This window comes from Gopherus flavomarginatus, chromosome 9 (assembly GCF_025201925.1).
Source record: "Gopherus flavomarginatus isolate rGopFla2 chromosome 9, rGopFla2.mat.asm, whole genome shotgun sequence".
Lineage (NCBI taxonomy): Eukaryota > Metazoa > Chordata > Testudines > Testudinidae > Gopherus > Gopherus flavomarginatus.
The window spans coordinates 38,787,055-38,814,807 of record NC_066625.1 but is presented as its reverse complement, the minus strand read 5'-3'; the positions used below and the strand labels follow the sequence as shown (position 1 = coordinate 38,814,807).

Below are 27,753 nucleotides of genomic sequence, written 5' to 3'. Positions count from 1 at the left end.
TCAAAATTCCCAGGGAATTTAAAGGGTGGGTCTGACGCTTGGTCACCTGAGGATAGGGCAGCAGAGTTCAAAAGTGATGACCAGACTGGCTAGAACAGGCATTGTGGGACACTTCAGGAGGCCAGTCAGAGCGCATTAGGTGTCCACACTGGCAGCGCGGCGCTCCAGCGAGAGCGCAACAAATGTTATTCCTCTCGGGGAGGTGGAGTACCAGGAGTGCTCCAGCCGCGGAGTCAGAGTGCTCTACGTGCCTTGTCAGTGTGAATGGGGAGTGAGGTAAAGAGCTCTTGGCGGCTTTATTGCACTATAAGGCGCAAGTGTAGCCAAGGCCCTAGTCTAGTCCCCTGTACTCATGGCAGTACTAAGTATTATCTAGACCATTCCTGGCAGGTGTTTGTCTAACCTGCTCTTTAAGATCTCAAATGATGGAGACTCCACTACCTCCCTAGGCAATTTATTCCAGTGCTTAACCACCCTGACAGCTAGAAAGTTTTTCCTACTGTCTAACCTAAACCTCCCTTGCTGCAATTTTAGCCCATTGCTTCTTGTCTTATCCTCAGAGGTTAAGAAGAACAATTTTTCTCCCTCCTCCTTGTGTGTACTTGAAAACTGTTATCTTGTCCTCTCTGTCTTCTTTTCCAGACTAAACAAACCCAAGTTTTTCAATCTTCCCCCATAGGTCATATTATCTAGACTTTTAATCATTTTTGTTGCTCTTCTCTGGACTGTCTCCAATTTGTCCACATCTTTCCTGAAATGTGACACCTAGAACTGGACTCAATACTCCAGTTGAGGCCTAATCAGCGCAGAGTAGAGTGGAAGAATTACTTCTCATGTCTTGCTTACAACACTCCTGCTAATACATCCCAGAATGATGTTACCTTTTTTTTGCAACAGTGTTACACTGTTGACTCATATTTAACTTGTAATCCGCTATGACCCCCAGATTCCTTTCCGCAGTACTCCTTCCTAGGCAGTCATTTCCCATTTTGCATGTGTGCAACTGATTGTTCCTTCCTAAATGGAGTACTTTGCATTTGGTCCTTGTTGAATTTCATCCTGTTTACTTCAGACCATTTCTCCAGTTTGTCCAGATCATTTTGAATTTTAATCCTATCCTCCAAAGCACTTGCAACCTCTCACAGCTTGGTATCCTCTGCAGACTTTATAAGTGTACTCTCTGTGCCATTGTCCAAACTAAATCATTGATGAAGATATTGAACAGAACTGGACTCAGAATTGATCCCTGCGGGACCCCACTCATTATGCCCTTCCAGCGTGACTGTGAACCACTGATAACTACTCTCTGGGAATGGTTTTCAAAACAGTTATGCACCCACCTTGTTATAGCGCCATCTAGATTGCATTTCCCTAGTTTGTTTATGAGAAAGTCGTGTGAGACAGTATCAAAAGCTTTACTAAAGTCAAGCTATACCACGTCTACTGCTTCCCCCTCCCCTCCATCCACAAGGCTTGTAACCCTGCCAATGAAAGCTATCAGGTTGGTTTGTCACGATTTGTTCTTGACAAATCCATGCTGACTGTTACTTATCACCTCATCATCTTCTAGATGTTTGCAAATTGATTGCTTAATTATTTGCTCCATTATCTTTCCAGGTACAGAAGTTAAGATGACTGATTTGTAATTCCCTGGGTTGTCCTTATTTCCCTTTTTATAGATTGGCACTATATTTTCCCTTTTCTAGTCATCTGGAAGCTCTCCCATCTTCCATGATTTTTTAAAGATAATCGCTAATGGCTCAGATATCTCCTCTGTCAGCTCCTTGAGTATTCTAGGATGCATTTCATCAGGCCCTGGTGACTTGAAGACATCTAACTTGTCTAAGTAATTTTCAACTTGTTCTTTCCCTATTTTAGCCTCTGATCCTCCTCATTTTCACTGGCATTCACTATGTTAGATGTCCAATCACCAGCAATCTTCTTGGTGAAAACTGAAACACAGAAGTCATTAAGCATCTCTGCCATTTCCACATTTTCTGTTATTGTTTCCCAACCCCGTCATTGAGTAATGGTCTGCCCTTGGTCTTCCTCTTGTTTCTAATGTAACAAGAAAACATTTTACAAATACATTTTGTCTCTAGCTAGTTTGATCTCGTTTTGTGCTTTGGCCTTTCTAATTTTGTCCCTACATACTTGTGTTATTTGGTTATATTCATCTTTTGTAATTTGACCTAGTTTCCACTTTTTGTAGGACTCTTTTTTGATTTTTAGATAATTGAAGATCTCCTGGTTAAGCCAGGGTGGTCCCTTGCCATACTTCCTATCTTTCCTATGCAGTGGGATAGTTTGCTCTTGTGCTCTTAATAATGTCTCTTTGAAAAACTGCCAACTGTCTTTCCCCTTAGACTTGCATCCCATAGGATCTTACATATCAACTCCCTGAGTTTGCTAAAGTCTGCCTTCTTGAAATCCATTGTCTTTATTTTGCTGTTCTCCTTCCTACCATTCCTTAGAATCATGAACTCATCATTTCATGATCACTTTCACCCAAGCTGCCTTCCATTTTCAAATTCTCAACCAGTTCCTTCCTATTTGTCAAAATCAAATCTAGAACAGCCTCTCCTCTAGTGCCTTTCTCCACCTTCTGAAATAAAAAATTGTCTCCAATATATTCCAAGAACTTCTTGGATAATCTGTGCTTTGCTATGTTATTTTCCCAACAGATGTCTGAGTAGTTTAAGTCCCCAATCACCACCAAGTCCTGTGCTTTGGATGATTTTGTTAGTGTTCTTTTTAAAAAAAGCCTCATTCACCTCTTCTTGCTGGTTAGGTAGTTTATAGTAGGAGGAGGCGCTCCATAATGAACAAAAGAGGAAGAGGCCAGGATGAGGCAAGAGAGGGAAACACAAGGAAGGAGAACTATTAAGGGAATTGGCTAAGCAATCCTGCAGGCTTTTAAAGGTGACTTTCCATTGAAACTAGAATTGGTTTTGTGACCTTTTTTGATGCTTTATGGCTTTGTCTACATCAGGGTTTTTCCCCAACTCCAGTCATAGATATAATGGCACTTGTGGAACCCTGCCCCTTAGTGCAGATGGTTAGATGGTAGAGCTTATCCTACTTTCGAGCAGGAGTAAACTCAGACAGATCTGCTATTTGTAGTGGTGGAGCTTACTCCTCTTTGAAACTCCAGGGGAAGCTCCACCAGTACAAATAGCAGCCTTACCAGTCTAAACTGCAGGTATTGCACCTGTACAGCTACACTAGTGCCTGCAATGAGAGCGAAATCTCCATATATACAAAGCCTTAGCTAATGGCAATATTGTGTGATATTTAACAATAATCTATATCTTTATGTTAAAATATGGGTCTGCTACATCTCAAATATGCAATTACCTGACCTCTTTAATCATATGTAACCTTTTTCATACCCTCTGTCTCTCAGTTTGAACTGCAATTACAGTAGCACCCAAACAGCTCAGGATCTCATTCTGGTAGACTTATAATTGTGACATTCTATATCTTGTGGGAGTGTACTGTAATCCCCATATTCTTTATTTTCATATAATTGTAATCTTTATATAAAGCATGCCTTGTAAGGTATCAAGGAAAGGTTATGATCTGCTGAAAGACATTTCTCTATCCATATGTATATTTCATATCATATATGAAGTTATGAGAATTGTATTGTATGGTCGTCACTGAGGCCCTGTCTACACTGGTACGTTTCTACGCAGTAAAGCGGTTTTCTGTGTTGTAACTCTCAACGTGTACTGCCAAGCCACTTAATGCGCAGAAACTGTGCAGTTGCAGCACTGTGAAAAACCACCCCGATGAGAGGCATACAGTTTTCTGTGCTGGGGGTACAGCACTGCGATGCCAGTGTAGACACCCTGGTCGATTACAGCACTGAGATTGGCCTCCGGAAGGTGTCCCACAATGCCTGTTCTTGCTCTCTGGTCATCAGTTTGAACTGTACTGCCCTGTCCTCAGGTGACCAACCATCATCCCCACCCCTTAAATTCCTTTGGAATTTTGAAAGTCCCCTTCCTGTTTGCTTGGTAATGCGTGCAGTGGTCTCAGCGCATCTTTCCAAGTGGCCATGCCTGCTCCATACACCAGGCGGTCCTCTGCTTGAAGCAATGCCGAGCTGCTGGACCTCATTAGCATTTGAGGAGAGGAGGTTGTCCAGTCCCAGCTGTGCTCCAGCTGTAGGAATTATGATATCTACAGACAGATTTCATGATGCATGACAGAAAGGGGCCATGACTGGGACACACTGCAGTGGAGCGTCAAAGTGAAGGAGCTGTGGAACGCCTACCACAAGGTGCAGGAGGCAAACTGCTGCTCTGGTGCTGTGCCCACGAGCTGCCAGTTCTACAAAAAGCTGGACACGATACTTGGTGGCTACCCCACCTCCACCACGAAGTCCACTGTGGATACTTTGGTGACTCGCATCGCATGCTAGTCGAAAGTGGACCGAGTCAGGAGGAGGAAATCTTAGACGAGGATGTGGAGGGGATGGGGAACCCAGAGACAGAGGATGACTTGGAGGTCAGAGATGCATGCAGCAAGGAACTCTTTTCTACCCTGGACGAGCCTAGCCAGTCACAGCTTTTGGATCTCGGCAACACGCAAACAGGAGAGGAGGCCCCTGGTAAGTGGATTTGATTTTGGGAATCGCTGAAGCGAGTTGTTGGGGGCAGGAGGGCTGCAGAAAGCAGGCTTGTCTTGGTATAATGCACGTACCACCACATGCCTAGTCTGAGTGACAGAACGAGCTTGTGATTAACTTCCACACTTCATGAGAATCTGCCTCAGATCTCCAGGAAACTCATGGAGATACTGGGCAATCCGCTGCTGCAGGTTGTTTGGCAGAGCTGCTTTGTTTCTTGCCCCATTAACGGTAATTTTCCTGTGCCACTGTGCTGTCACCAAGGTCACATTGCTTATAAGGGTGCATATGGGCTGGGGCAGAAGCCGCAGTCTTGGAGAAGACTCTTCCTTGATTCCCTGCTCACCCTTAGCGGCGAGATATCTTCCATAAGGAACTTGGCCTGTGGAAAATGTGGGGACAGGAATAATTATCAGCCCCACCCCTACAGAGCTGGCTCTGGACCGACAGCAAAAGGACAGAGAAGCGAGACAGAGACTCATAGACTCCTTCCCCAGCAAAGGCAAGGAGAAGAAAGGGGAATCCCTAGGAGTACCCGAAAGACTCGCCCGGGTATCCTGCTGGCAGTGTGGGAATCCGGGACTCATAAAACAAGACTTCCTGGATATGGAGTGCAGTTGGGCGGACATTTGTGCATGGACACAACAGGCGGGAAGGAACCGGGGGCTTGGTATGTCCACCGTGCCTGTGAAGGTGGGGAGAAAGACCCAAATGGCTGTGGTCAACAACGCCTTGAATTGCACGCTGGTGCGAAAGGTGCTGGGCAAGCCATATTGGCTCATTCCAGTGGAAAGGATGGCCCTCAGGTGCATACATGGGGACAGGAAGTCCCGCCCCGTAGCCCAGGAACCCCTGGAAGCAAAGGGTTGCTTCAGGTGGAAGCGGGTAGGGGTCCTGGAGAAACTGCCATGTCCTGTAGTGTTAGGTTGGGATGTCTCACGCTACCAGGCGCAGGGTGGGGGGAACCCCGAAAGTGGGGGTTCTCATTCTCAGGGTATCTACCACCTGAGAGGGAAGCAGGCCTAGGCCTGTGAATCAAAAGAAAACTCTTAGACAGCAAAGCCCAGAACGAGCCAACCTGCAGGAAATGTATATGGAGGAGCTGGTTAGTCGGAGCCCTCCAGGAGAAGGGAGGGGTGCAGGGGAGCACCCCAGAATCCTGCTCTCTGCAGAGGAAGGCCCAGATTTTCAGGGTGGTCCAGGGGAAACTGAGGTGCGGAAGGTCCCACCCAGAGGTGGGATGAATGCCGACCCCCCCATTAGAGGGACAGGAGACCCCGGAGCTGCTGGGAGATACGAGGGAAACTGAGTCTTGGAAGATCCCGCTCGAAGATGGGGCGGACTCCAAACCCTGGCTAGACACCCAGGGGGAGCTGGGGATAGGAGACTTGCTGCTGTGTGACTGGTGTGACGAACTGTGGGCTGCAGCAGAGATCGGGGGGCCGCCACTCCTGGAGAAATGCTCCTTCTGTGGGAGAGGAATGGAGAAACCATCCGGGGTGCTGGCTGAGAAGGACCTGGATGGGAGAGGCGAGGCCTCCCCGAAAGAACCTCCTTCGGGGGGTTGGCAGAAGGGCCGAGGGGCCAAAGGCGGCCTGGGGGTGCCGTTCTTAAGGGTGCGTGTGTATAATAGGATGCTGGCCTAAGAGGCACTGAACCAGCCCCTGTTAGCTCAGTATCCACTAGCGCAGCTCCCATTAAGGGGAACTGATTGGAGGTGGTGGGGTGTGGCTTATTAAAGAAGCCTAAGAGTAATCACCTGTGAGCCTGCTGGGGAGAAGGCCTATAAAGCTGGCAGGAAGGACGTGGAAATGGGGGGGTGGAACAGGAGGAGTAGGAGTGAGGAACTGCTGCTTTTAGCTAGCCACAGGAACTTTCTGTCCCCCGGATGGTTACCTAACTCTTATTGAATTGTACAGAGTTGTATATAGATGGTGGTGGGAATGAACACAGGAAAATACAGAGACAATGGGTTTTTCAAAGTAAGAGGTCTCCGGCTGATTTGTACCGCAAGCAACGAAGCGCTCGTCTACAGCGACCCATCAGTAGCAGTCTAGAGTAGCCAAGTTCCACAGTGCAATCGCCATGCACTTCTCCAGTGACTTGTGTCTTTGCACCACAGGGCTGGGACAAGCTCATCACACAATCCCATGAATGTGGCTTTCCTCATCCGGAAGTTCTGTAGCCACTGCTAATCATCCCAGACATGCATGATGATGTGATCCCACCGCTCAGTGCTTGTTTCCCCGAGCCCAAAAGCGGTGTTCCGCTATGGTCAGCACCACTGTGAATGCCACAAGCAATCTTGTGCCATAGCTAGTACGCGTGGCGAGATCAATGTCTCATTTCTCTTGCTTTTGTAGTTTAAGGAATAGCTCCACTGCCACTCATGATGTGTTGGTCAGCGTGAGCAGTATACTGGTCAACAGTTCCGGATCCATTCCTGCAGACAGGAGAGGCAGAGCGCCCAGTACACAAACTGTTGAAAGGTGATGCCAAATGTGAATGGAAGCACAGGGACTGCTGGGATGTGAAGCAATGCATCACAGGGCATTGGGACAGGACCTAGGATTCCCCGCAACCCCCTCCATCTTCCCATAATTGTTAGTGGCAGAAGAGGAAGAGATGCTCTGTGGGATAGCTGCCCAGAGTGCACAGCTCTGAATATCGCTGCAAGTGCCACAAGTGTGAACACACTATTGTGCAGGCAGCTGACAGTGTGAACACGCAACAGCTGTTTCCCTTCAGTGCTCTCTGAGCGTCCCTGTAACTGCTGGCGCAGGAACTCTGCCAGTGTAGACATACACTATGTTTTGGGGTAAGTTGGGGAATCAGCCAGATATTAACTCCCCGGAGGCAACAGCAAGGAAAGTAACCAATCCCCAGACGGGGTGTCAAACAACCCATGAACAGCCATTGTCCAGCAAGGTAGCTACAATTCAATGACTCATCTGCATGAGGCCACACCAGGGGAATTGCTTAACCTTGCTTGGAGACTAAGCAATGCCCCCAGAAATGCCTGGACCTGTGTTTTCCAAGCACATGGTCTGAGGGTATAAAACAGACAGAGTGGACACATACGGGGCTTTTCTCCTTCACCCACCTGTACTGTAAGCAACTAAGACACTGAGAAGAAACAAGATTCCAACAGAGGAGATTGGCCCAGGTTTAAGGAAAAAAACCTGTATATTAAGGATTGCAGTATCCAGTGGGGTGAGGAAGAACCGCATAATCCAGATGTTGCCCAATCTTATAAGCATGCAATCTAAACTCTCAACCCTATATTTTATTTCTTTTGGTAACTAACTCCGACTTTTTGTCTGTCACATAATATCACTTAAAATCTATCTTTTATACTCAATAAATCTGTTGAACTGTTCATACAAATTGACTGGTAAAGATAAAATGTGGGGCAAATCTGCTCAGGATACAAAGGCTATTGTATATCCACTTTCTGTTGATGAGGTGGTGACTCAATACATTAGATGGTATATTCCTGAGGTACCATCCTGGGAGCTGGGGGGATGTGGCTCTGGTGCCTCCCTGTGTGATTCATGAATGGCTCTGGGAGTATTCATGCAATCTAGCTGGGTGTGGGGTCTCCACATGTGGTTGAGCTGAGTGATAACAGCACCTGGAGGGGTTGCTGCTGGTCACTAGCAAGGCAGCTGAGGCTGGAGAGAGTTCAGGGGGCATAGCGGTCCCACAGTCCCAGGCTGCACCCTGGGGGGATCCTGTCACAGTGGTGCAGCGAGCAGGGTGAAATACACCGCTTGTTGTACTGAGTGAGATTTGCACTTCATACACTGGTGTAAAGATTTTAAGTGTGGTGGCTAAGGACAGTAAGGAGGAGGCTTTGTTGTTTTCTGTTTGCTTATTTCGGGAAAGGGAAATAGGAACAGAAAAGCAGGAAAATGACTGGCTTCACTGCTTTCATTGCAACGTTGGAGCTTTTTAGACTGCAGGCTGCAGAAAAAAAGAGAGAGCATGAGAAATTATTGCAACTGAAAGAACTGGAGATGAAGGAGAAACAGGAAGAAAGAGGGAGGAAAAAGAAAGCGAATGGGAAGAAAGAGAGCAAAAACACCAACTGGACCTGCTAGAGAAGCAGAAGCAGAACCCAGCGATTGCCATTGTTCCAAAAATCTGCAATTGGGACATTTATGTCCTGTGTAGAAGGAGATAGATGATATTGTTGAATATCTGACTACCTTTGAAAGGCTGTGTGCAGTGCGTAAGATCCCTGATGCCAAGAGAGTTCCTATTCTGATTGCAAAATTAACTGGTAAAGCATTAAGTGTATTAAATGAAATAACCACTGAGGATGCTTTAGACTATTGTAAATTTAAACACACTGTTTTGCCAAGGTTTCAGATTACCCCTGAAACATGTAGTTAAATTTAGGAATCTTAGGAGGGATATTGGTATGAGTAATTGGGGAATATGTGAACAGAGTGAAAGATTTGTTTGGAAAATGGGTGAGGGGTAAAGGTGTTAAAGTTTTGAGGGAATGTTTGATCTCATGGCTCAAGAGCATTTCCTAGGCATAATGTAAGACTGATGTAAAGCATCAGAGGGGTAGCCATGTTAGTCTGGATCTGTAAAAGCAGCGAAGAATCCTGTGGCACCTTATAGACTAACAGATGTTTTGGAGCATGAGCTTTCGTGGGTGAATACCCACTTCGTCAGATGCACGTGGTGGAAATTTCCAGGGGAAGGTATATATATGCAGGCAAGCTAGAGATAATGAGGTAGTTCAATCAGGGAGGATGAGGCCCTGTTTTAGCAGTTGAGGTGTGAAAACCAAGGGAGGAGAAACTGGTTTTGTAATTGGCAAGCCATTCACAGTCTTTGTTTAATCCTGAGCTGATGGTGTCAAATTTGCAGATGAACTGAAGCTCAGCAGTTTCTCTTTGAAGTCTGGTCCTGAAGTTTTTTTGCTGCAGGATGGCCACCTTAAGGTCTGCTATAGAGTGGCCAGGGAGGTTGAAGTGTTCTCCTACAGGTTTTTGTATATTGCCATTCCTAATATCTGATCTGTGTCAGTTTATCCTTTTCCGTAGCAACTGTCCAGTTTGGCCGATGTACATAGCAGAGGGGCATTGCTGGCATATGATGGCGTATATTACATTGGTGGACGTGCAGGTGAATGAACCGGTGATGGTGTGGCTGATCTGGTTAGGTCCTGTGATGGTGTCGCTGGTGTAGATATGTGGGCAGAGTTGGCATCGAGGTTTGTTGCATGGATTGGTTCCTGAGCTAGAGTTCCTTTGGTGCGGTGTGCAGTTACTGGTGAGAATATGTTTCAGGTTGGCAGGTTGCCTGTGGGCGAGGACTGGTCTGCCACCCAAGGCCTGTGAAAGTGTGGGATCATTGTCCAGGATGGGTTGTAGATCCCTGATGATGCGTTGGAGAGGTTTTAGCTGGGGACTGTATGTGATGGCCAGTGGAGTCCTGTTGGTTTCTTTCTTGGGTTTGTCTTGCAGTAGGATGCTTCTGGGTACACGTCTGGCTCTGTTGATCTGTTTCCTTATTTCCTCATGCGGGTATTGTAGTTTTGAGAATGCTTGGTGGAGATTTTGTAAGTGTTGGTCTGTGTCTGAGGGGTTAGAGCAGATGCGGTTGTACCTGCATATGTATACCTGCTCCTGGAAATTTCCACTACATGCATCTGACGAAGTGAGTATTCACCCACGAAAGCTCATACTCCAAAACGTCTGTTAGTCTATAAGGTGCCACAGGATTCTTTGCTGATGTAAAGCAGTGTCTATGGGACAAAGATGTAAATTCTGTGTATGAGATAGAGTCTCTTGCTGATGCCTTCAAACAGACCCAGGCATCTATTGAAAACAAACCACTGAAAGAGGTGTTTGAAGCTGGTGGGACGGGATGATCCTATTTTATCCCTAGCAGGAGGGAGGGTAGCTGGGAGGCTGGGTATTCACCTCCCCAAAACCATTCCTCTAACCCTCATCCAAATCTCTTGTAAAAGCAGAAGAGCTCAAAAGGTGCTATCAGTATAGTTCCACTGATGGCCTGAGGAATAAATGCCTTGTGCGAGGAGGAAGCAGGCAACCAATAGCTCATGTTAGTTCTGCTGTCCTCAACACAGAAACCCCTCAGGCAATCAAAATCTATCTCATTGGTTTTATGAGATTAGCCTCTGCAGAACCAGACATGGAGCATTTTAAGGTTGTCCAAATTAATGGTGGGGAACTCTTGAGGCAGAGGGATAAAGGGGCTCAGATCTCTCTCGTTAAGCAGAGTGTGGTTCCAAAGGCCAGTATGTTACGTAGCCAAATGGCAGAGATTGTGGGGATGGGCAAAAGCATATTCCTTGTACCACTAACTAGAATCCATGTGATTTTGGGAAAGTTTGGAAAATGTTTTGACTGTGGGAGTAATGGAACACCTCCTAGTTGACCTGCTTCTTGGTAACGATTTTTTCCGTGTAGCTCAGGTTCAAGTATTTGCTTGCAGCAAGAGGGAGTTTTATGCTGGGACCCCCGAGGGAAATGGTAATGTCTCAGGAACTGCTGAGAGAATGGTAGAGAGTCTCCTTGGTTCTTCTGCAGCAGGGGGAAACCACATGCTTCCATTTGGGAGGGTGGTTGAGACCAACTCTTGCACTGCAGCTGGAGGCAACACCATCTCAGGAAAGGAGGGGGGTGTAATGCCTGCCAGGGAGAGAATTGTCCAGGTTGTTAGCTGCCAGCAAGTTGCAGCTGAACCAGAGACAAACCTCGCTCTAGGGAGCATAGGGAAATGTATCCTAGAGGGAAGCCCAGAGAAGCAGAAGGGAATCTCAGAAACCACTGAGATGGGTGAGGAGTCCTGTGACTGTCACACAGGGAAGCAGTGTGCTTCCAAATCTGGGAGGGGCTGGCAACATGCCCTCAGGAGCAGGGGCAGGAGAGGAGTTGTCAGTGATTAAGGAAACTGTCCCAGTTGTTAGCTGGCAGAGTGTTGCAGCCGAACAAGGGAGAGGAACCTTCCTAAGGAGCACAGAGAAATGTGTCTGAAAAGGGGGCCCAGGAGCGGAAACTGGGAAAGGAATAGTGGGAAGACAGGAATGTCTCCACACTGGTCATGAAGGAGAGGATGCCCAGGACCGGATGGCTGAGTCAGCATCTTTGCACTCAGCCTGTGACTCATGTTTTGAGAAAGAACTGTGTAACTGACCTTCTGGAGGGGAGCAGTCACACAGCTGACTTCTTGGGGACAGAGAAAGAGGTAGTGGAGGGCAGGGCCGGCTTTAGGAACTGCAGGGCCTGATTTGAATACCCGGCGGCGGTCCGGGTTTTCGGCAGCACTTGGGTGGAGGTCCTTCACTCGCTCTGGACCCCCCGCCACCAAACTGCTGCCAAAGACCCGGACCGCCACCGGGTATGTAAAAAAAAATTAAAAAATTAAAAAGGCGCCTAAGGCGTGGAGCCCGATTCCAGGGAATCAGGGGAATCTGCCTAAAGCTAGCCTTGGTGGAGGGTACCCCAGTCAAGGTCCCAGTTTTTCAGGATGCTATTTCTGATACGTTTTTGAAAAGTAGCTGTCTCTTTGCATCAAGTTGCAGCCCCAACACCTGTGATAACAGAGGAGTTCAGATAAGAAAATTGCCAGGTGGTGGTTTGTGAGAATGCAAATGACCCAATGATCAGAGAGGGGGGTGTTTTCACCCAGGCTGGTGAGACACCAGAGAGCAGTTATGGGAAAGCTGCTGGGAAAGGGTGCATCTGATCAAAGGGTAAACGCACCTCGCCCAGAGAGTACAGAGCACAGCCCTCTGGGGAGCAGAGAGTGACTCAGTGCTGAGAGGGGGAAACAGGATAACTCCAAAAAGGGAGCTGGATTTTTTTGTATATGTACAGTCCTGGGGTTGGGAGACAGCTCCCCAAAGGGCCAGTCAATATGCAGGATGTCCCTAAACTCCTATCTTGCCAGACCCTGAGGTATCCGAATCCCAGAAACATAGTTAAAATAAGAACTCAGGCAGAGGGGAACACTGGAGGAATAGAAAAGCCAGTGACTGATTACATAGGAGAGAGTCAAAGGACACCATGGGTAATGAACAAACCAACCTCAAACCAGACTATGATACCACACCCTCTGTTCAGATAAAGATACTTGTAAATGCACATCTGTGATGATAATTTTGGTATTAATGTTAAGTTTTGGGATAAGAATTTTGACATGGATGTTAAATCTTATGGCAATGCTAGTTCTTCGAGTACTTGTTCATGTCCATTCCACATTAGGTGTACATGTGTCATGTGCACGAACATCGGAAACTTTTTCCCTTAGCGGCTCCCGTCGGGCCAGCGAGGCCCCCGCCATAGTGGCGCCACTGCGCCGTGAATATATACTCCTGCTGGCCCAACCCCCCTCCAGTTTCTTCTTACTGTCCCTGGCAGCGTTGGAACAACCTCTTGCTCTCGTAAGAGAAGCAATTCCCTTAGCCTTAGTGTTTGCATAGCTGTTATCAGTCAGTTATCAGTTAGTTAGCGTTTCATTGTTGCTGAACTCTTAATAGATTAGGTGCCGGCAATGGTGAGCCATTCGAGGTCACCATCACGGCATTGCTCCTGGCGCTGGTCCTGGTTGAGCTCTGAGTCCGAGGACTCCCAGCTACCCTGGACTCAGATGGAAGTCTCGGTACTGGAGATGAGTCAACTCACGAGGTCAGTGCAGGACATATGGCACTCTCCGGTGCCCCCCCAAGACCAGCACCAGCAGGACTCGAGCCAGGAGTCACTGAAGGTGCCCAGAAGACACCAGTACCGGTCAGCCAGAAGCCGATCATCAGCCTCTCGCTGGCACAGATCGACGGCACTGCGGTGGCCCTCACGCTCGGCGTCGCCGGAGTCTGCTGCCAACTTGTGCCAATACAGCTACCACAACAGGCCCCGGATAGCAGGGAACAACAAACTGGCTGTCTACCACAATGGGGACACTGGCCCTTCTGGCCCCGTGGGCCTACCACCAGCATCAAGGTGCTCCCTCTAGGGCCAGCTATTGGGTACAGAGATGTTGGTCCCTGCGCCGATGCTCCCCTGTAAGGGAAGCTGTGGTGTCCAAGCTGTCTGCAGCCTTACCAAGCGAGAGATAGGAAAGTCTGGCACTGTACTCACTGCCGTCCCAGGACCACTGGCCCCGGCTTGAGCTGGAAGCCCCTTCCCTGGGGGTGGAGGACCGGGGGGACCAGCAGGAGGAAGCTAAGCAGCTGCTAACCTCTTTGTCATCCCCGGATGAAGCAGTAGCAGGCATGGCTGTGTTAGGACCTCTGCCATTAGACCACAAGGCCCACCAAGAACTGCTTCATAAGGTGGCCCATAACTTGGGGTTGCAAGCCGAGGAGACGGTTGAGCAGGAAGACCCCATGGTGGACATTTTGAGCCCAGAAGCTCCTTCCAGAATAGTGCTCCCGCTCATTAAGACCATTCAGTCTACTTACACAACTATATGACAGACCCCGACATCCAGCGCACCAATGTCCAAAGGTGTGGAGTGCGAGTACTTTGCCCTATCAAAAGGTTACAACTTCTTGTTCTGTCATCCAAGCCCATGTTCACTGGTTGTCTCGGCGGTGAACGAGAAGGGAGCTGGGGCTTGTTGCCCATGGTACGCTAAGACCAAGGAAGCAAAACGCCTAGACCTGTTTGGCAGGAAGGTGTACTCATCAGGGGGCCTCCAGTTGAGGATTGCTAACCAACAGGCCATCTTCAGCAGGCATAACTTCAACTCCTGGGTGGCAGTGGGGAAGTTTAAGGACAACCTCCCGCAGGGCTCCCAACAGGAGTTCATGGCCCTAGTGGAGGATGGCAAGGCCAAAGCGAAAACCTCCCTCCAAGCATCCCTGGACTCGGCGGACGCGGCGGCCAGGACAATAGCATCAGGCGTAGTCGTGCGATACTCAGTGTGGCTTCAGGAGTCAGGCTTGCTGCCTGAGGTCCAGAATTCGATTCAGGACCTCCCATTTGAAGAGTTCGGACTCTTTTCTCTAACCAAACTGATTCGAAGCTATATAGCCTTAAGTACTCTAGAGCCACACTCAAGTCACTGGGTATGCATACCCCGGCAACTCAGAGGAAGCCCTTTAAGCCATAGCCCTCTCCTCAGCACCAGTACCAGCCTCGTCCTCAGCAGGAGCCTTACTACAGGCGAGGCGGAGACAGTAGGAGGCGGTGCTAGAATAACATCAATTCCAATAGGCTGGGCCAGAACCAAGGCCAACATAAGCCTCAGCTGGGCTCTAAGCCAGACTTTTGAAGGCACGCTCGAAGACAGCGTACCAGATCATCCACTGGATCCATCCCTGTGCTTTCTCAACCGCCTGTCCTGCTTCTCCTGTACGTGGTCCAGCATTACGTCGGACCATTGGGTGTTACACATGGTGTGAAGTGGGTACATGCTACAGTTTTCCTCCCTGCCTACCCCACGCCCCCCTTCCCCGTCCCTCTTCAGGGACTCTTCTCATGAGCATCTCCTAGAAAAGGAGGTTCACTCGCTCCTAGAGGTGGGGGCGGTACAGATAGTGCCCTTAGGCCTAAGGGGGAAAGGGTTCTACTCCCGCTACTTCCTCATCCGCAAGGCCAAGGGGGGTCTTCGTCCCATCCTAGACCTGCACGAGCTCAACAAGTTCCTGGTCAAGACCCAGTTCTGCATGGTCTCTCTGGGTACCATCATCCCCTCCTTGGATCGGGGAGATTGGTACGCTGCCCTTGACATGAAGGACTCATACTTTCATATCGCCATCCACCTAGTGTATCACCGATTTCTGCGCTTCACTGTGAACCAGGAACAGTAGCAGTTCACGGTTTTACTGTTTAGCCTTGCTGCGGCCCCACAAGTATTCACAAAATGCATGGCGGTGGTGGGGAGCATGCTTGCAGAGACAGAGGATTCGAGTTTACCCCTACCTCGACGACTGGCTCCTGGCAGGTCGATCCAAAGAAGAGGTTCAGACTCACGTACAGACGACATTGAATCTATTCCGCAGGCTGGGGCTCCTGGTCAATGTTCCCAAGTCCACTCTCGTCCGAGCACAGAGAGTGGAGTTCATAGGGGCGGTCCCAGACATGGTACAGGCAAGAGCATGCCTCCTGGAATCACGATTCCTGACCATCCAGCAGGCAGTGAGCTACCTGTGCCAGTTCCCCACTACGATGGCCAGATGTTGCCTGCGACTGCTAGGCCACATGGCAGCTTGCACGCATGTGGTCAAGCATGCCAGACTGAGACTCGGAACTCTGCAGGCTTGGCTCGCCCATGTATACCACCCTGGCAGCGGTCCTCTGGATTTGATAGTAACAGCCCCGGGGGACGTGCTGGACTCATTGAGGTGGTGGCAGTCCCAGACAGAAGTTTACAAGGGCATCCCCTTTGCTGCACAACAGACGCGTCAGACCTCGGATGGGGAGCTCACCTGGGGAATCTCAGAACTCGGGGCTTGTGGTTGGGGATGGAGCAATCGCTCCATATCAACGTGAAGGAGCTCAGGGCAGTTCTTTTAGCATGCCAGACCTTTCACGCCACTCTGAGTGGTCACAGCGTGACAGTTCTGACAGACAACACGACCGCCATGTTTTATATAAACAAGCAGGGCGGAGCCTGTTCCTCCCCGCTTTGCCACAAAGCTCTCCTCTAAAACTTCTGCATAGCCCATGCCATTTACCTTGAGGTGGTGTATCTCCTGGGGGAGCAAAACGAGCTGGCAGACCACCTCAGCAGGTCCTACTGCATGCACTAGTGGACGCTCAAAACGGACATCGTGCTTTCACTCTTCTGGAGGTGGAGGTTTCCCGGGTGGACCTATTCACTACCAAGGACAACACCCAGTGCCCACATTTCTGCTCGTTCCAGGGTCGCAGCCCGGGCTCAATAGCCGACGCATTCGCGATCCGGTGGGTAAGGGAACTGAAATATGCTTTTCCCCCATCCCTCTAGCACACAAGGTACTGCTCAAGGTGTTCAGGGACAGGGCTTTGTTCATTCTCATTGCCCCGGCATGGGCCTGCCAGCATTGGTTCAGCATGCTCCTGGAGCTGTCGGTGGAGTCCTCGATATCCCTGCCCCTACACCAGGACCTCATTACGCAGGATGGAGGGCAGGTTCTCCACCCTGACTTGCAATCGCTGCATCTGACTGCATGGAAGCTACGTGGTTAAGTGCCTTGGACAGAAAGTGCTCCCTTGCTGTGCAGCAGGTTCTACTTGGAAGTAGGAAACCCTCTACCAGGCCAACTTACTTGGCCAAGTGGAAGAGGTTCTCGTGCTGGTGCAGATCACAACAGGTGCAACCGCTCCAGGCCCCGGTTCCAACCATTCTGGAATACCTTCTGCACCTTAAGCAGCAAGGGCTGGCCCCATCCTCGATTAAGGTGCACCTGGTGGCTATTTCTGCCTTTCACCCAGAGTTTTTAGGTAGCTCGGTTTTCTCCCACCCAACGGTGGGACGATTCCTCAAAGGTCTGGAAAGGGTGTTCCCTTATTCATGCCCCCCTGTTCCCCCATGGAATCTCAACTTAGTCCTTTCTAAGCTCATGGGGCCCCCGTTTAGCCCGCAGCTACCTGCTCCCTTCTCCACTTTTCCTGGAAGGTGGAATTCCTGGTGTTGATCACCTTGGCCAAAAGGGTATTGGAGATGAGGGCTCTCACCTCGGAACCATCATATACTGTGTTTCACAGAGATAAGGTGCAGCTCCGCCCACACCCTAAGTTCCTCCCAAAGGTGGTCTCACAATTCCATCTGGGTCAGGACATTTGCCTGCCGTTGTTTTTTCCAAAAACACATACGGACCCAAGTCACCACAGCCTGCACACCTTAGATGTCCACCGAGCGTTGGCATTCTACTTGGAGCACACCAAACCCTTTCGTAATCTATGCAGCTATTCGTAGCTGTGGCTGAGAGGATGAGGGGCAGTCTGGTGTCAACACAGCGAATCTTGTCGTAGATTACGAACTGCATTTGGGTGTGTTATGACTTCGCTGGTGTCCCAGCTCCGGTGGTCATGGCCCACTCGACCAGAGCTCAGGCAGCTTCCACGGCCTTCCGGGCATGGGTCCCAGTCCAGAAGATCTGCAGGGCAGCCACCTGGTCATTGGTGCACACCTTTACGACCCACTACGTGGTCAACCAGCAGGCATGGGAGAACGCAGCAGTTGACAGGGCGGTCCTCCAGTCAAATGTTTCGTGACTCCTACCCTCCAAAGGTAAGTTTGTGATTCACTTAATGTGGAATGGACGTAAACATTTCATAACTGTTGTTCTTCGAGATGTGTTGTTCACGTCCATTCCACCACCCACCCTCCTACCCTTCTGTCGGAGTCGCCAGCAAGAAGGAACTGAAGGGGGTCGGGCCAGCGGGGGTATATATGCATGGCGCAGTGGCACCACTCTGGCGGGGGCCCCGCTGGCCCAACGGGAGCCGCTAAGGGAAAAAGTTTCCAACGCTCATGCATGTGACGCTCACACACCTAATGTGGAATGGACGTGAACAACACATCTCGAAGAACAGCAGTTACGAAATGTAAGTAACCATTCTTTCTCAGTTAATACATGTAAACAGATTTAAAGCTTGTCACAGCAGAGAAACCATAACAAACCTGGTTTGCTCTGTGTGTGAAAGGGGAAACTGAGGCACGCTGACTCATGGCCTTGATGGCTGGATGCCAAGAGATAGTCAGTGGTATATTCCTGAGGTACCATGCTGGAAGCTGGAGGGATGTGACTTTGGTGCCTATCTGTGTGATTCATGAATGGCTCTTGGAGCATTCATGCAATCTAGCTGGGTGTGAGGTCGCCACATATGATTGTGCTGAGTGATAACAGCACCTGGAGGGGTTGCTGCTGGTCACTAGCAAGGCATTGTGAGACACACCCCAAGCTGGAGAGAGTTCAGGGGGCACAGCAATCCCACGGTCTCAGGCTGCACCATGGGGAATGCTGTCACAATTGTTACCGAAATATTGGATCTGCCTAGCTGAGAGCCAATAACAACCTGACAGGGATAAGGAAAAGATGCTTTATTCTGCAGAAGAAAGGAGAGCCCTGTACCTTGGTACAAAAGCAGCAAAGAATCCTGTGGCACCTTATAGACTAACAGACATTTTGGAGCATGAGCTTTCATGGGTGAATACCCATGCATGCATCTGAGGAAGTGGGTATTCACCCACGAAAGCTCATGCTCCAAAATGTCTGTTAGTCTATAAGGTGCCACAGGATTCTTTGCTGCTTTTACAGATCCAGACTAACACGGCTACCCCTCTGATACTTGGTACAAAAGACTCTGTTCTATACAAATTTCACAAGCCTTTTATACACTTTAGACAAAGACCCTTGCGTGTTAACACTTGATTGGTAGGTGGCAAACCCTGCACTCTGTTATCTGGTTAGTAAAAACTGGTTTGAAGCAAGTTTTCTCTGCTTTGAGGCAGAAGAGAAAAGATAGTTCAAAAGTTCAGGGTACTGTGTACGTGAGGCTTCTGCTTCCCCCTAATGGCCAAACCGTTAGTTGTTAGGAGGGTTACCAGTAACTTTCACACAATAATAGTAGACAACTCTTTGTTTTCTGTATTACACCATTAATTCTGCAGCAGCTATAGTAGAATTGTGACATAATTGCTCTGAATATTACAAAACTAGAACCATTAAAAATGTACGCTAGTCTGTTTTAATAAGGCTTGTGGTAGGAGAGCCCAAAACTAATAATATCTGTTCTTACTCAATAAGAGATGATTTTTGGGTCTTTGTTGCAAATGATTCTGTATTGTGAATACCTGTAGCATGTACTGTTTATCACAGCACACTTGGCTGTTTAGCAAGCCTGGTCTTATGCAGAAATAAATGCTCTTGGAGAAATAACCCTGTTTTTTTTATCCTACGTCACTGCCACAGTCATGATCCTAAAGTTGCTATTCAATGGAAGCAAATGCACATTGTTGCAGTGGATTGAACCATTAGAGACTATTGCTTTTAAAAAGTTATTTAAAATTTTTTTTAGCAAGATTCAGAAAAGGGATTGGACATTTATTTCTATAACTAGAATATATAATAGTTAATCCTAACAAATTTTGGAATAGATATTAAATCTTGTGCTTTAGAATTTAAACCACCCTTTAACTGTTAGGGATTAGGAGGAGATCTACTTCTGCCTAATGCAAGATTTCTTTCATCTTTCTCTGAAGCATCTGGTGCTGGACACTGTCAGAGACACGATACTGGACTTGATGGTCTATGGCCATGGTCCAGTATGGTAATTCCTGTGTTCCTGCTTTGCAACCCAGGTATGCAGTGCTGACACCAGCTGGTTTTCAATTATGTCCCTTCTAACTGATGGGTTTTTGTTTTTGTTTTTTGTTAACAGGTGAAGTTGAGTGGAAAGTTAGGTCACTCTGCAGACATTATTTTAATCGACCATAGCCTCCTTGTTACAGCAATAGGTGAAACAGTCCTCAGGTAAGAATTTGACCTGAGACACAAGAGACTTGCCAGCTGGAAGAATCTTGTTCAGTGGTGGACCAAAGATTCAGTTAACTCTGGAGTGCCTTTGTTTTCATATTATTCATCTAAAATAGAAAATTAATATTTTCTGTTTGTTACTCATTGTTTCTCATTCTTCAGAATAATGAGTTGAAGCCTGTCTAATGTTGTTGAATCCCTAAAAGTTTTCACATGCTTTCCTTTCTCCCATGGAATCCATATTTTATCTTTTGATCTCTTTCCTCTCAAACTCCAGACTTCACTTTGCCTTTGTCTGTTTCTTTCTCTGGAAAAGTAGAGTCCTTTGATTTTGTGCAGGGAGAGGATGGCCACTTCGTTGTTCTTCCTAACCTGTTGACTGATTCTTTCGGCAGAATTTACATCAACAGTGGAAAAAAGGACTTGTGTGCCCTCCTGTCAGGAATTCTCTCTTCCTGTCTTGGGTAACAGGAGAAGTGCTGCGATGCTTATATACACCTCTACCCTGATATAACGCAACCAGATATAACATGAATTTGGATATAACGTGGTAAAGCAGTACTCGGGAAGGGGTGGGCAGTGCACTCTGACGGGTCAAAGCAAGTTTGATATAACACGGTAAGATTTTTTTGGCTCCCGAGGACAGCGTTATATTGGGGTAGAGGTGTACTCTATTCTTTCAAACATGGGTGGTGCTTTGCTTTACTACTGTGTTGAAATATTCTGTGTGCTTTTATTTCTTTGTATTTTAAGAATTTATTCTCTTTCCTTTTGGATTTCTAACCTCATTGCAACTGGGTCATCCTTTAACATCTGTATTACTTTATATTTGCATTTCATTGATATCAATGAAATGCCAAGATGGGGCATGTATGTTCAGCAGCATAAGAGGTACGCTTTTCTTGAACATAGGCTTGCTAGTATGATCAGCTGCAGTCACCTAGTTAATTTTGGGAGCATGGTAGTAAAGACCCAGCACCATTTTCTAATTGGCAGGGAAGGCATTTGGCTTTTTTTCCAGAAAATCCCCCTTGAATTTAAAGGGCTGTTAGCAGTTAATGGTAATGGAGAACATTTTAAAAAAGATGGAGAACCATCAGATGGGAAGTAAAGGGATATCCAATCCCCTCTGTATAAATGGTGCAGTTTGTTTCCAAATCTTTTTTCATACATGATATCAGAAAACAGAGTAAATAATAAGTTAAAGGACAAAAGTTAAAAAAATTATTTAAAGTTAATAAATGGTTTCTGCAGATACCATAGACTAGTGGTCTCCAACCTTTTAAGCAAAGATTACCTTTTGAATTTAAGTGCAACCCAAGATCTACCTCAAAGAAAATGTAGAAATAACAGTAATCACACAAACCCAAACACCTGTGCCTTGCCCCCTGCCCAGCCTCTTCTCCGAGGCCCCGCCCTGCTAACACCATCTTCTCTCCCTCCATTGCTCGCTTTCTTCCACTCTCACTCAGTCACTCACCAGGCAGGGACAGTGGGATGGGGTGTGGAAAGGGGTGCAGGCTCTGGGCGGGGGCAGGGAATTTGGGTGCAGGAGGGGGCTCAGGGCTGGGGCAAGAGCTTGGGATGCAGGAGGAGATGTGGAATGCTGGTTTCAGGAGAGGGCTCAGGGCTTGGGCAGTGGGTTGGGGTGCAGGATGCGGGCTCTGGGAGGGGGCTAGGTCTGGGGTTTAGGGTGTAGGAGGGGCTTGGGTGTGGCTCCAGCCGGGCACCGCTTACCTCAGGTGGCTCCTGGGCGATGGTGCAGTGGGGCTAAGTTAGGCTCTTTGTCTGCCTTGGCCCTGCACTGCTCCCAGAAGCAGCCAGCATGTCTGGCAGCGGCTTCTGGAGTGGGAGGGGCAGGTGACGCCATGCGCTGCCCCGTCCACAGGCACCACTCCTGCAGCTCCTGTTGGCCATGGTTCCCTGTTTCCAGCCAACGAAAGCTGCGGTGCCTGCAGGCGAGGGCAGTGTGTGGAGACCTCCTGCTCCCTCCCCCAGGGGTCGCAGCAATGTGCCAGCTGCTTCCAGGAGCAAAGCGGGTGAGGGCAGGAAGGGAGCCTGCCTTAGCCTCACTCTGCTGCTGGACTTAGTGGCCGATCTCCCGGTTTGGCTGCATGAGGGTTGGCAACCCTAGACAGAGACAGATTGACTGTCAGAGGCTGCATGATCAACCAGTTGATCACGATCTACCGGTTGGTGACCACTGCCATAGACAGCTGCTGGCAGTTTCATTTTAAAATGAAAATGATCTGGGCATTCCAGGAATAGAAAATGTGTGCCCTGCATTGTATCTCATTGAATCTCTTCAGTCAAACATCTGGAAGGATATCACTCTTTAAAAGCCCCTTGTTTTCTATGAACTTAGGTTCTGGGATTTAGAGCGGAGTGAGAATTATGTGCTCTTTCCAGATGTGCAGCTTGGCTTTGAAGCAGGGGAATGTATAAACTCTGTGTCTTATTGCACTGCTAAAGGTAAGAAACCCTGTGAGAACTGTGATCCTTAGCTCATAAACTTTGTTGTGAAATGTTTGCCTTCAGTGCTCTGTAGCAGTTTTAGTATAATTAGAGTTCTCATATCACTGTGTCCAGCAGGATACTTTTCAATAGTAACAAATTTGCTGTAGGGTCCTTATCTACTTTGCGAACACAAATGTGTAGCTGTTCAAACTAAGGTTCTCTCATGACACAGTTAAAGCACGGTTCCATCTTGTAGCACAGAAGGGACCTTAACGCACTTACAGCCATGTGATATTTCTTGCAGTTTCTTCTCAAGGGAGGTTCAGGACTGGATTGTTGGTATCTAGTCAGTATGGAGAGACATTGGCAGAGCTCTATGGGGATGCCTGCATACTGCCTGTGTATAGTGTTGCAAGTCTTTTATATTTTCATGAGCACAATTCTGACTGTTGGATTACAAATAAAACCTGACTTCGGTTATTTTTTACCTCATTTAATGTTTGTTTTTTCTGAACTTGATGTAAAATATAGAACAACTTTATTAATGGCAGGTCTCCTAGCAGCTGGTACCAATAAAGGGAGAATAGCTATGTGGAGGAAAGCATCCGTGTCCAATCAGAGCACACGGGCATTGGAGGGCAAGGACAGATGGAAGCTTCAGACCCCTACAGAACTGGAGGGGAATATCATTCAGATAAAGGTAAATCTGGGTTGAGTTGATCCCTTTCCCCTTTAGGATTGTTTGTTGTCAGAGGAAGGTGTTGGTAAATCTTTCTAATACTCTGCATATTCCCTGTATCCTCTGGTTTCCAAATATTAGAACTGGGAAAAGAAGAGTGTCAGACAAAGTGGCCTAAATATGATACTTTGCGTTTCTTTGACACTTTCCATCGGAGCTCTTACAGCAATTTACAAATAATAAGTTAACGTTATCTATTTGTGAAATAGATATCTGTGTGAACTATTATTCTCTTTTTATAAAGGTATGTGAACTTGCAGAGACTAAGGCCCAGTTTTTTAGAGGTAATTTGGCATTGCTGTGTTCAATGTTGCAATGCCTAATTTATTTAGAAGCCAGAATGTCATTTTACAAATGGATCTAAGCATTTAGGAGGCTTAATCCCTGACTGCCAATGGGATTTTGGCTCCTAATTTCCTAGATCCCTTTTAAAAATGTGTTAAACTCCTAAATCAGTTAACCGAGCACCATAATACCTAAATACCTTTTAAAAATCTGGGGATAGGTTATGTGCCTAAAGTCACACAGTAAATCACTGACAGATCTAGGATTAGAATTTGGAATGCTGACTCCCAGCGGTGTGATTTGACCACAGAACCATTCCTCCTAATGTGTATAATTTCTCATATTGCAATGCCTTGAAATTACTTCATCCTAAAACACATGTGGGAACATACACTTGCAAATTTGCCAAAATTGGTATTACAAAATTGTTATTTCAGTATAAAATCCCTTGTGGACGTTCTTATTCTGGAACAAGAATGTCCACATGGGCATTTATACCAAAATAACTGTTCTGGAATTAATGATTTTGGAACAGCTATTTTTGTAAATTTTCAGCTGTGGACGTACCCTGGGATAAATACATTTCTCAAAAAAAGTGAAGTATTCAGCTGGATATTCCTCAGTTGTTTGTTTTTTCTCCTCCAGTACTTGGCAAGGTTGGGATGCTTCTAGTGTAACACTCTTGAGAGCAGTTAGGCATGTGCCATCTAGGAAAGAGGGAGTTGATCTACTGGTGGGACTAAACAATCATCATTGTCCTCAACACAAACATCTCTATTTTAATGTCTTATTGATCAGGAAATCCATTTGATTCAGCATCCTGATCTGGCTTTCTGGCCCAGAAGAACAGGAGAGCGTTGCTTTTAGATCCTTCTGTGATATTTTTTTCAGTCTTCCGTTTTCAAATTTGTGCCTTTTTCATTTTTTTTTAAATTTATAACAACTTTTAATATATAATATTATTTTGTTGCCCTGTTTTAACTTGAGGAAAAGGCCCCCACGCTCTTTTTGTTTGTTTGTTTAGGAAGGAGGGAGTCAGTCATGAATGTATCTGCCTCTTTGCAGGGGAGGGAGGTCTGAGATTTCTTGTTTCACTTTTTAGAATGGAAAGTATATAACATAAATAGCAATGGCAGTTGCATGCTCTAGGTAAGAATCAAGTCATAAGAACAGGCATTCTGAGTCAGACCAAAGGTTAATTTAGCCCAGTATCGTATCTTCCAACAGTGGCCAGTGCCAGGTGACCCAGAGAGAATGAACGGAACAAGTAATCATCTTGTGATCCTTCCCCTGTTGCCCATTCCCAGCTTCTGGCAAAACCGAGGCTCGGGACTCCACCCATGCCCATCCTGGCTAATGGCCATTGATGGACCTATCCTCCATGAGTTTATCTAGTTCTTTTTTTACCATGTTATAGTCTTGGCATTCACAACATAGTCTGGCAAAGAGTTTCACAGTTTGACTGTGCATTGTATGAAGAAATACTTTCTTTTGTTTGTTTTAAACCTGCTGCCTATTAATTTCATTGGGTGACCCCTAGTTCTTGTGTTATGAGAAGGAATAAATAACCCTTCCTTATTTACTTTCTCCACGTCAATCATGATTTTATAAACCTCTATCATATCCTCCTTTAGTTGTCTCTTTTCCAAGTTGAAAAGTCGCCGTCTTATTAATCACTCCTCATATGGAAGATGTTCCATACCCCTAATCATTTTTGTTGCCCTTTTCTATACTTTTTCCAATTCCAATATATCTTTTTTGAGGTGGGGTGACCAGATCTGCACGCAGTATTCAGATGTGGGTGTACCATGGATTTATATAGAAGCAATATGATATTTTCTGTCATATTATCTATCCCTTTCTTGATGATTCCCAACTTTGTTATCTTTTTTGACTTATTGGGTGAGTGGATGTTTTCAGAGAACTGTCCACAATGACTCCAAGATCTCTTTCTTGAGTGGTAACCGCTAATTTAGACCCCATCATTGTATAGGTCGGTGGGCATGCCCCAGCTATGTTCTCCACATACAAACATAGAGCTGTAAAACAGCAGAGAAGTCAAGAATGCACATCTTTTGTTAAGACATTATAGTAACAGAAGGTCCAGGATACAGGAAGTTATCAGTGCCATTAACATGTCAGCCGTCTGCTAATAAGTGAGGGAATGGAAGAGTGTTGCATATTACAGATGTTTACGTCTGCCTCATAGTTCAGGTACTTTTCAGATAGCAGGATATGGACCATTGTCCAGAAATAGATTTCTTGTTCCCAACATTTGGTATTTGGCAATGTATTGTTTGTTCTATTATCAACAATCAAAGTATTTCCATCTCAGTTTGCAAAAAACAACTTTATTTACAGACATTCCAGTTTTCTATATTAATCCCTACCTTGCAGAATGAAAATATCTTACAGGTGCTTTTAAAAATTGTTGTTCTTCTTCCAGGGGTGTCCCTGTGGGTGCTCTCGTTTGTGTCCATGCGCCCTGGGCTTGTAGATTTGTAGTAGCAATTCCTAGTTGGGTTGCTGTCTCGTGCTGCCCCAGGCAGTTACATTGCGCTGTGCAACCAACTGTCCCTCAGTTCCTTCTGTCTTGTCTTTTGCTTGAGTCAGAGAGATTAGTAGCACCTCTTTCTTACTTTTAAATAAGATAGCTTATAGTTAATAGTCAACTTAGTAGTTAGATAATTAATCATTCTTACTTTATTTTATTAATTTTTTTTCTTTCTTTATCCACCTTATTAGAAAGATAAGGCTAGGCTTCTCTAGAGTCACTGCTTCCCTTCTTAATTTGGGACAGAACCTTTTCGGCATGCCCAGATCTCCAGCATTTAAACGTTGCCTTGAGTTGCAGACTGTCAAATCCCTATCTCTGATGAACATGCACAGTGTGTCCACTGTCTCGGACACACATCTGTCAAAAGTTTACTGTAATGGGGTGTACAAACACCACACTGGGCAATAAGGGTTTAAGGGTTTATTTTGGGCTCAGCCAACCTGCCCTGCCACACCTGCAGCAAATGCTCCATCTGCTGGAGGAAATAAAAGGCAGGCAATTAGCTCATTTGGGGGTAGAGCTGGAGGTGAGCAGACATGCAGCCCACAGCTCCAGCAGCACAGAGCAGAGGGAAGCCTAAGACTCTGACATAGCTGTCTAAAGGGGCCCTCTCTGAGGGAAGGGAGGACCCACCCCAGAGACAACCAGAGAGGGAAGTATCCTGTGGACCTTGAACATTGGTATCCCTCTCTTATTTCTTGTGGTTTGGATTTCCCCACCAGGGGAAAGCCATAGACTAAGCTGTCCCGGGGGGGGACAAGAGGAAGAGGCCCAGGTAGGACAGCCTTAAGTAGCCTTGGTTGACAGACTATTGGTAGCCCCAAGGGCCCTGGGTCAGAGTCTGGTGGAGTGAGAGGGCCTGGGCTCCCCTCCTGACAACCCCCTTTGCAGTCATGAGCTGCAGCCGTGACTACTAGGCCACTCTCCTCAACAAGACTCCAAGTGAGGACCATTACATGTCCACACTGCCATAATCAAAGGACCAGAACGAGGAAAGCAAGGGACCTTCAACTTGAGTTCCTTATGATGGAGAAACCTCTCTGAAACCTGCCTTGGACCCTGAGTCTAGGACCCGCCAACGGTCGCCATTGGCAGCCTCTGACAGAGGTCGTGTCTCAACAGCCCCTACAAAAGAGACTATTCAAGAAGGCTACAAAAAAACAGGCTCAGATTTCATTGCAACAGGAATTGGTTAAGAAAAAGCAAGTCTCTGGCCCCTAAGACTACTCTGGTGCCAATATCACCAGGCACGTTGGACTCCGAGACTCTGGGACTTTCCGGTACCACATGTTCCCAGAGGGTGAAAGACCCTAAGCGGGCAAGCTCTGACAGAGGCACATAGGGCAAAGTAAAACCCTTCACCTCGGTACCCACAGAGCCAAAAAGACAGTCTGCACCAGGGGGCGCAATGATGTCACCTGTGGTAACTATACAGCATAATACAAAATCCTTGGCACCAGTGGCTACTACTTACACCCCCATATCACCACAGCACCAACATCGGTACCACCATTCATGGTACTGTACCAATTCCCAAGACATACAGAGCTACTGGTCTCTTCAACACTGAAGTTCCCGCTCCCACTCCAAATTGGTTGGTACCAAGGCCCCTGACCACACCAGCT

General features: G+C 47.1%; 2 protein-coding genes across 11 annotated transcripts in view; one reads left to right on the top strand and one right to left on the bottom strand.

The window, feature by feature from the left end:
- TELO2 (telomere maintenance 2) overlaps window positions 1-27,753 on the bottom strand; it is a 384,906-nt gene that overhangs the window by 135,151 nt on the left and 222,002 nt on the right. The window lies entirely within an intron of this gene.
- IFT140 (intraflagellar transport 140) overlaps window positions 1-27,753 on the top strand; it is a 254,848-nt gene that overhangs the window by 46,918 nt on the left and 180,177 nt on the right. For 4 of the 5 annotated variants that reach the window (XM_050968079.1, XM_050968076.1, XM_050968074.1 and 1 more), the window contains 3 exons: window positions 19,996-20,087; window positions 22,456-22,562; window positions 23,099-23,247. The exons of the other annotated variant lie outside the window; for it this stretch is intronic. In XM_050968079.1, the coding sequence (XP_050824036.1) occupies window positions 19,996-20,087; window positions 22,456-22,562; window positions 23,099-23,247 (348 nt within the window). The remainder of the gene's footprint in view (window positions 1-19,995; window positions 20,088-22,455; window positions 22,563-23,098; window positions 23,248-27,753) is intronic. 5 annotated transcript variants of the gene reach the window in all.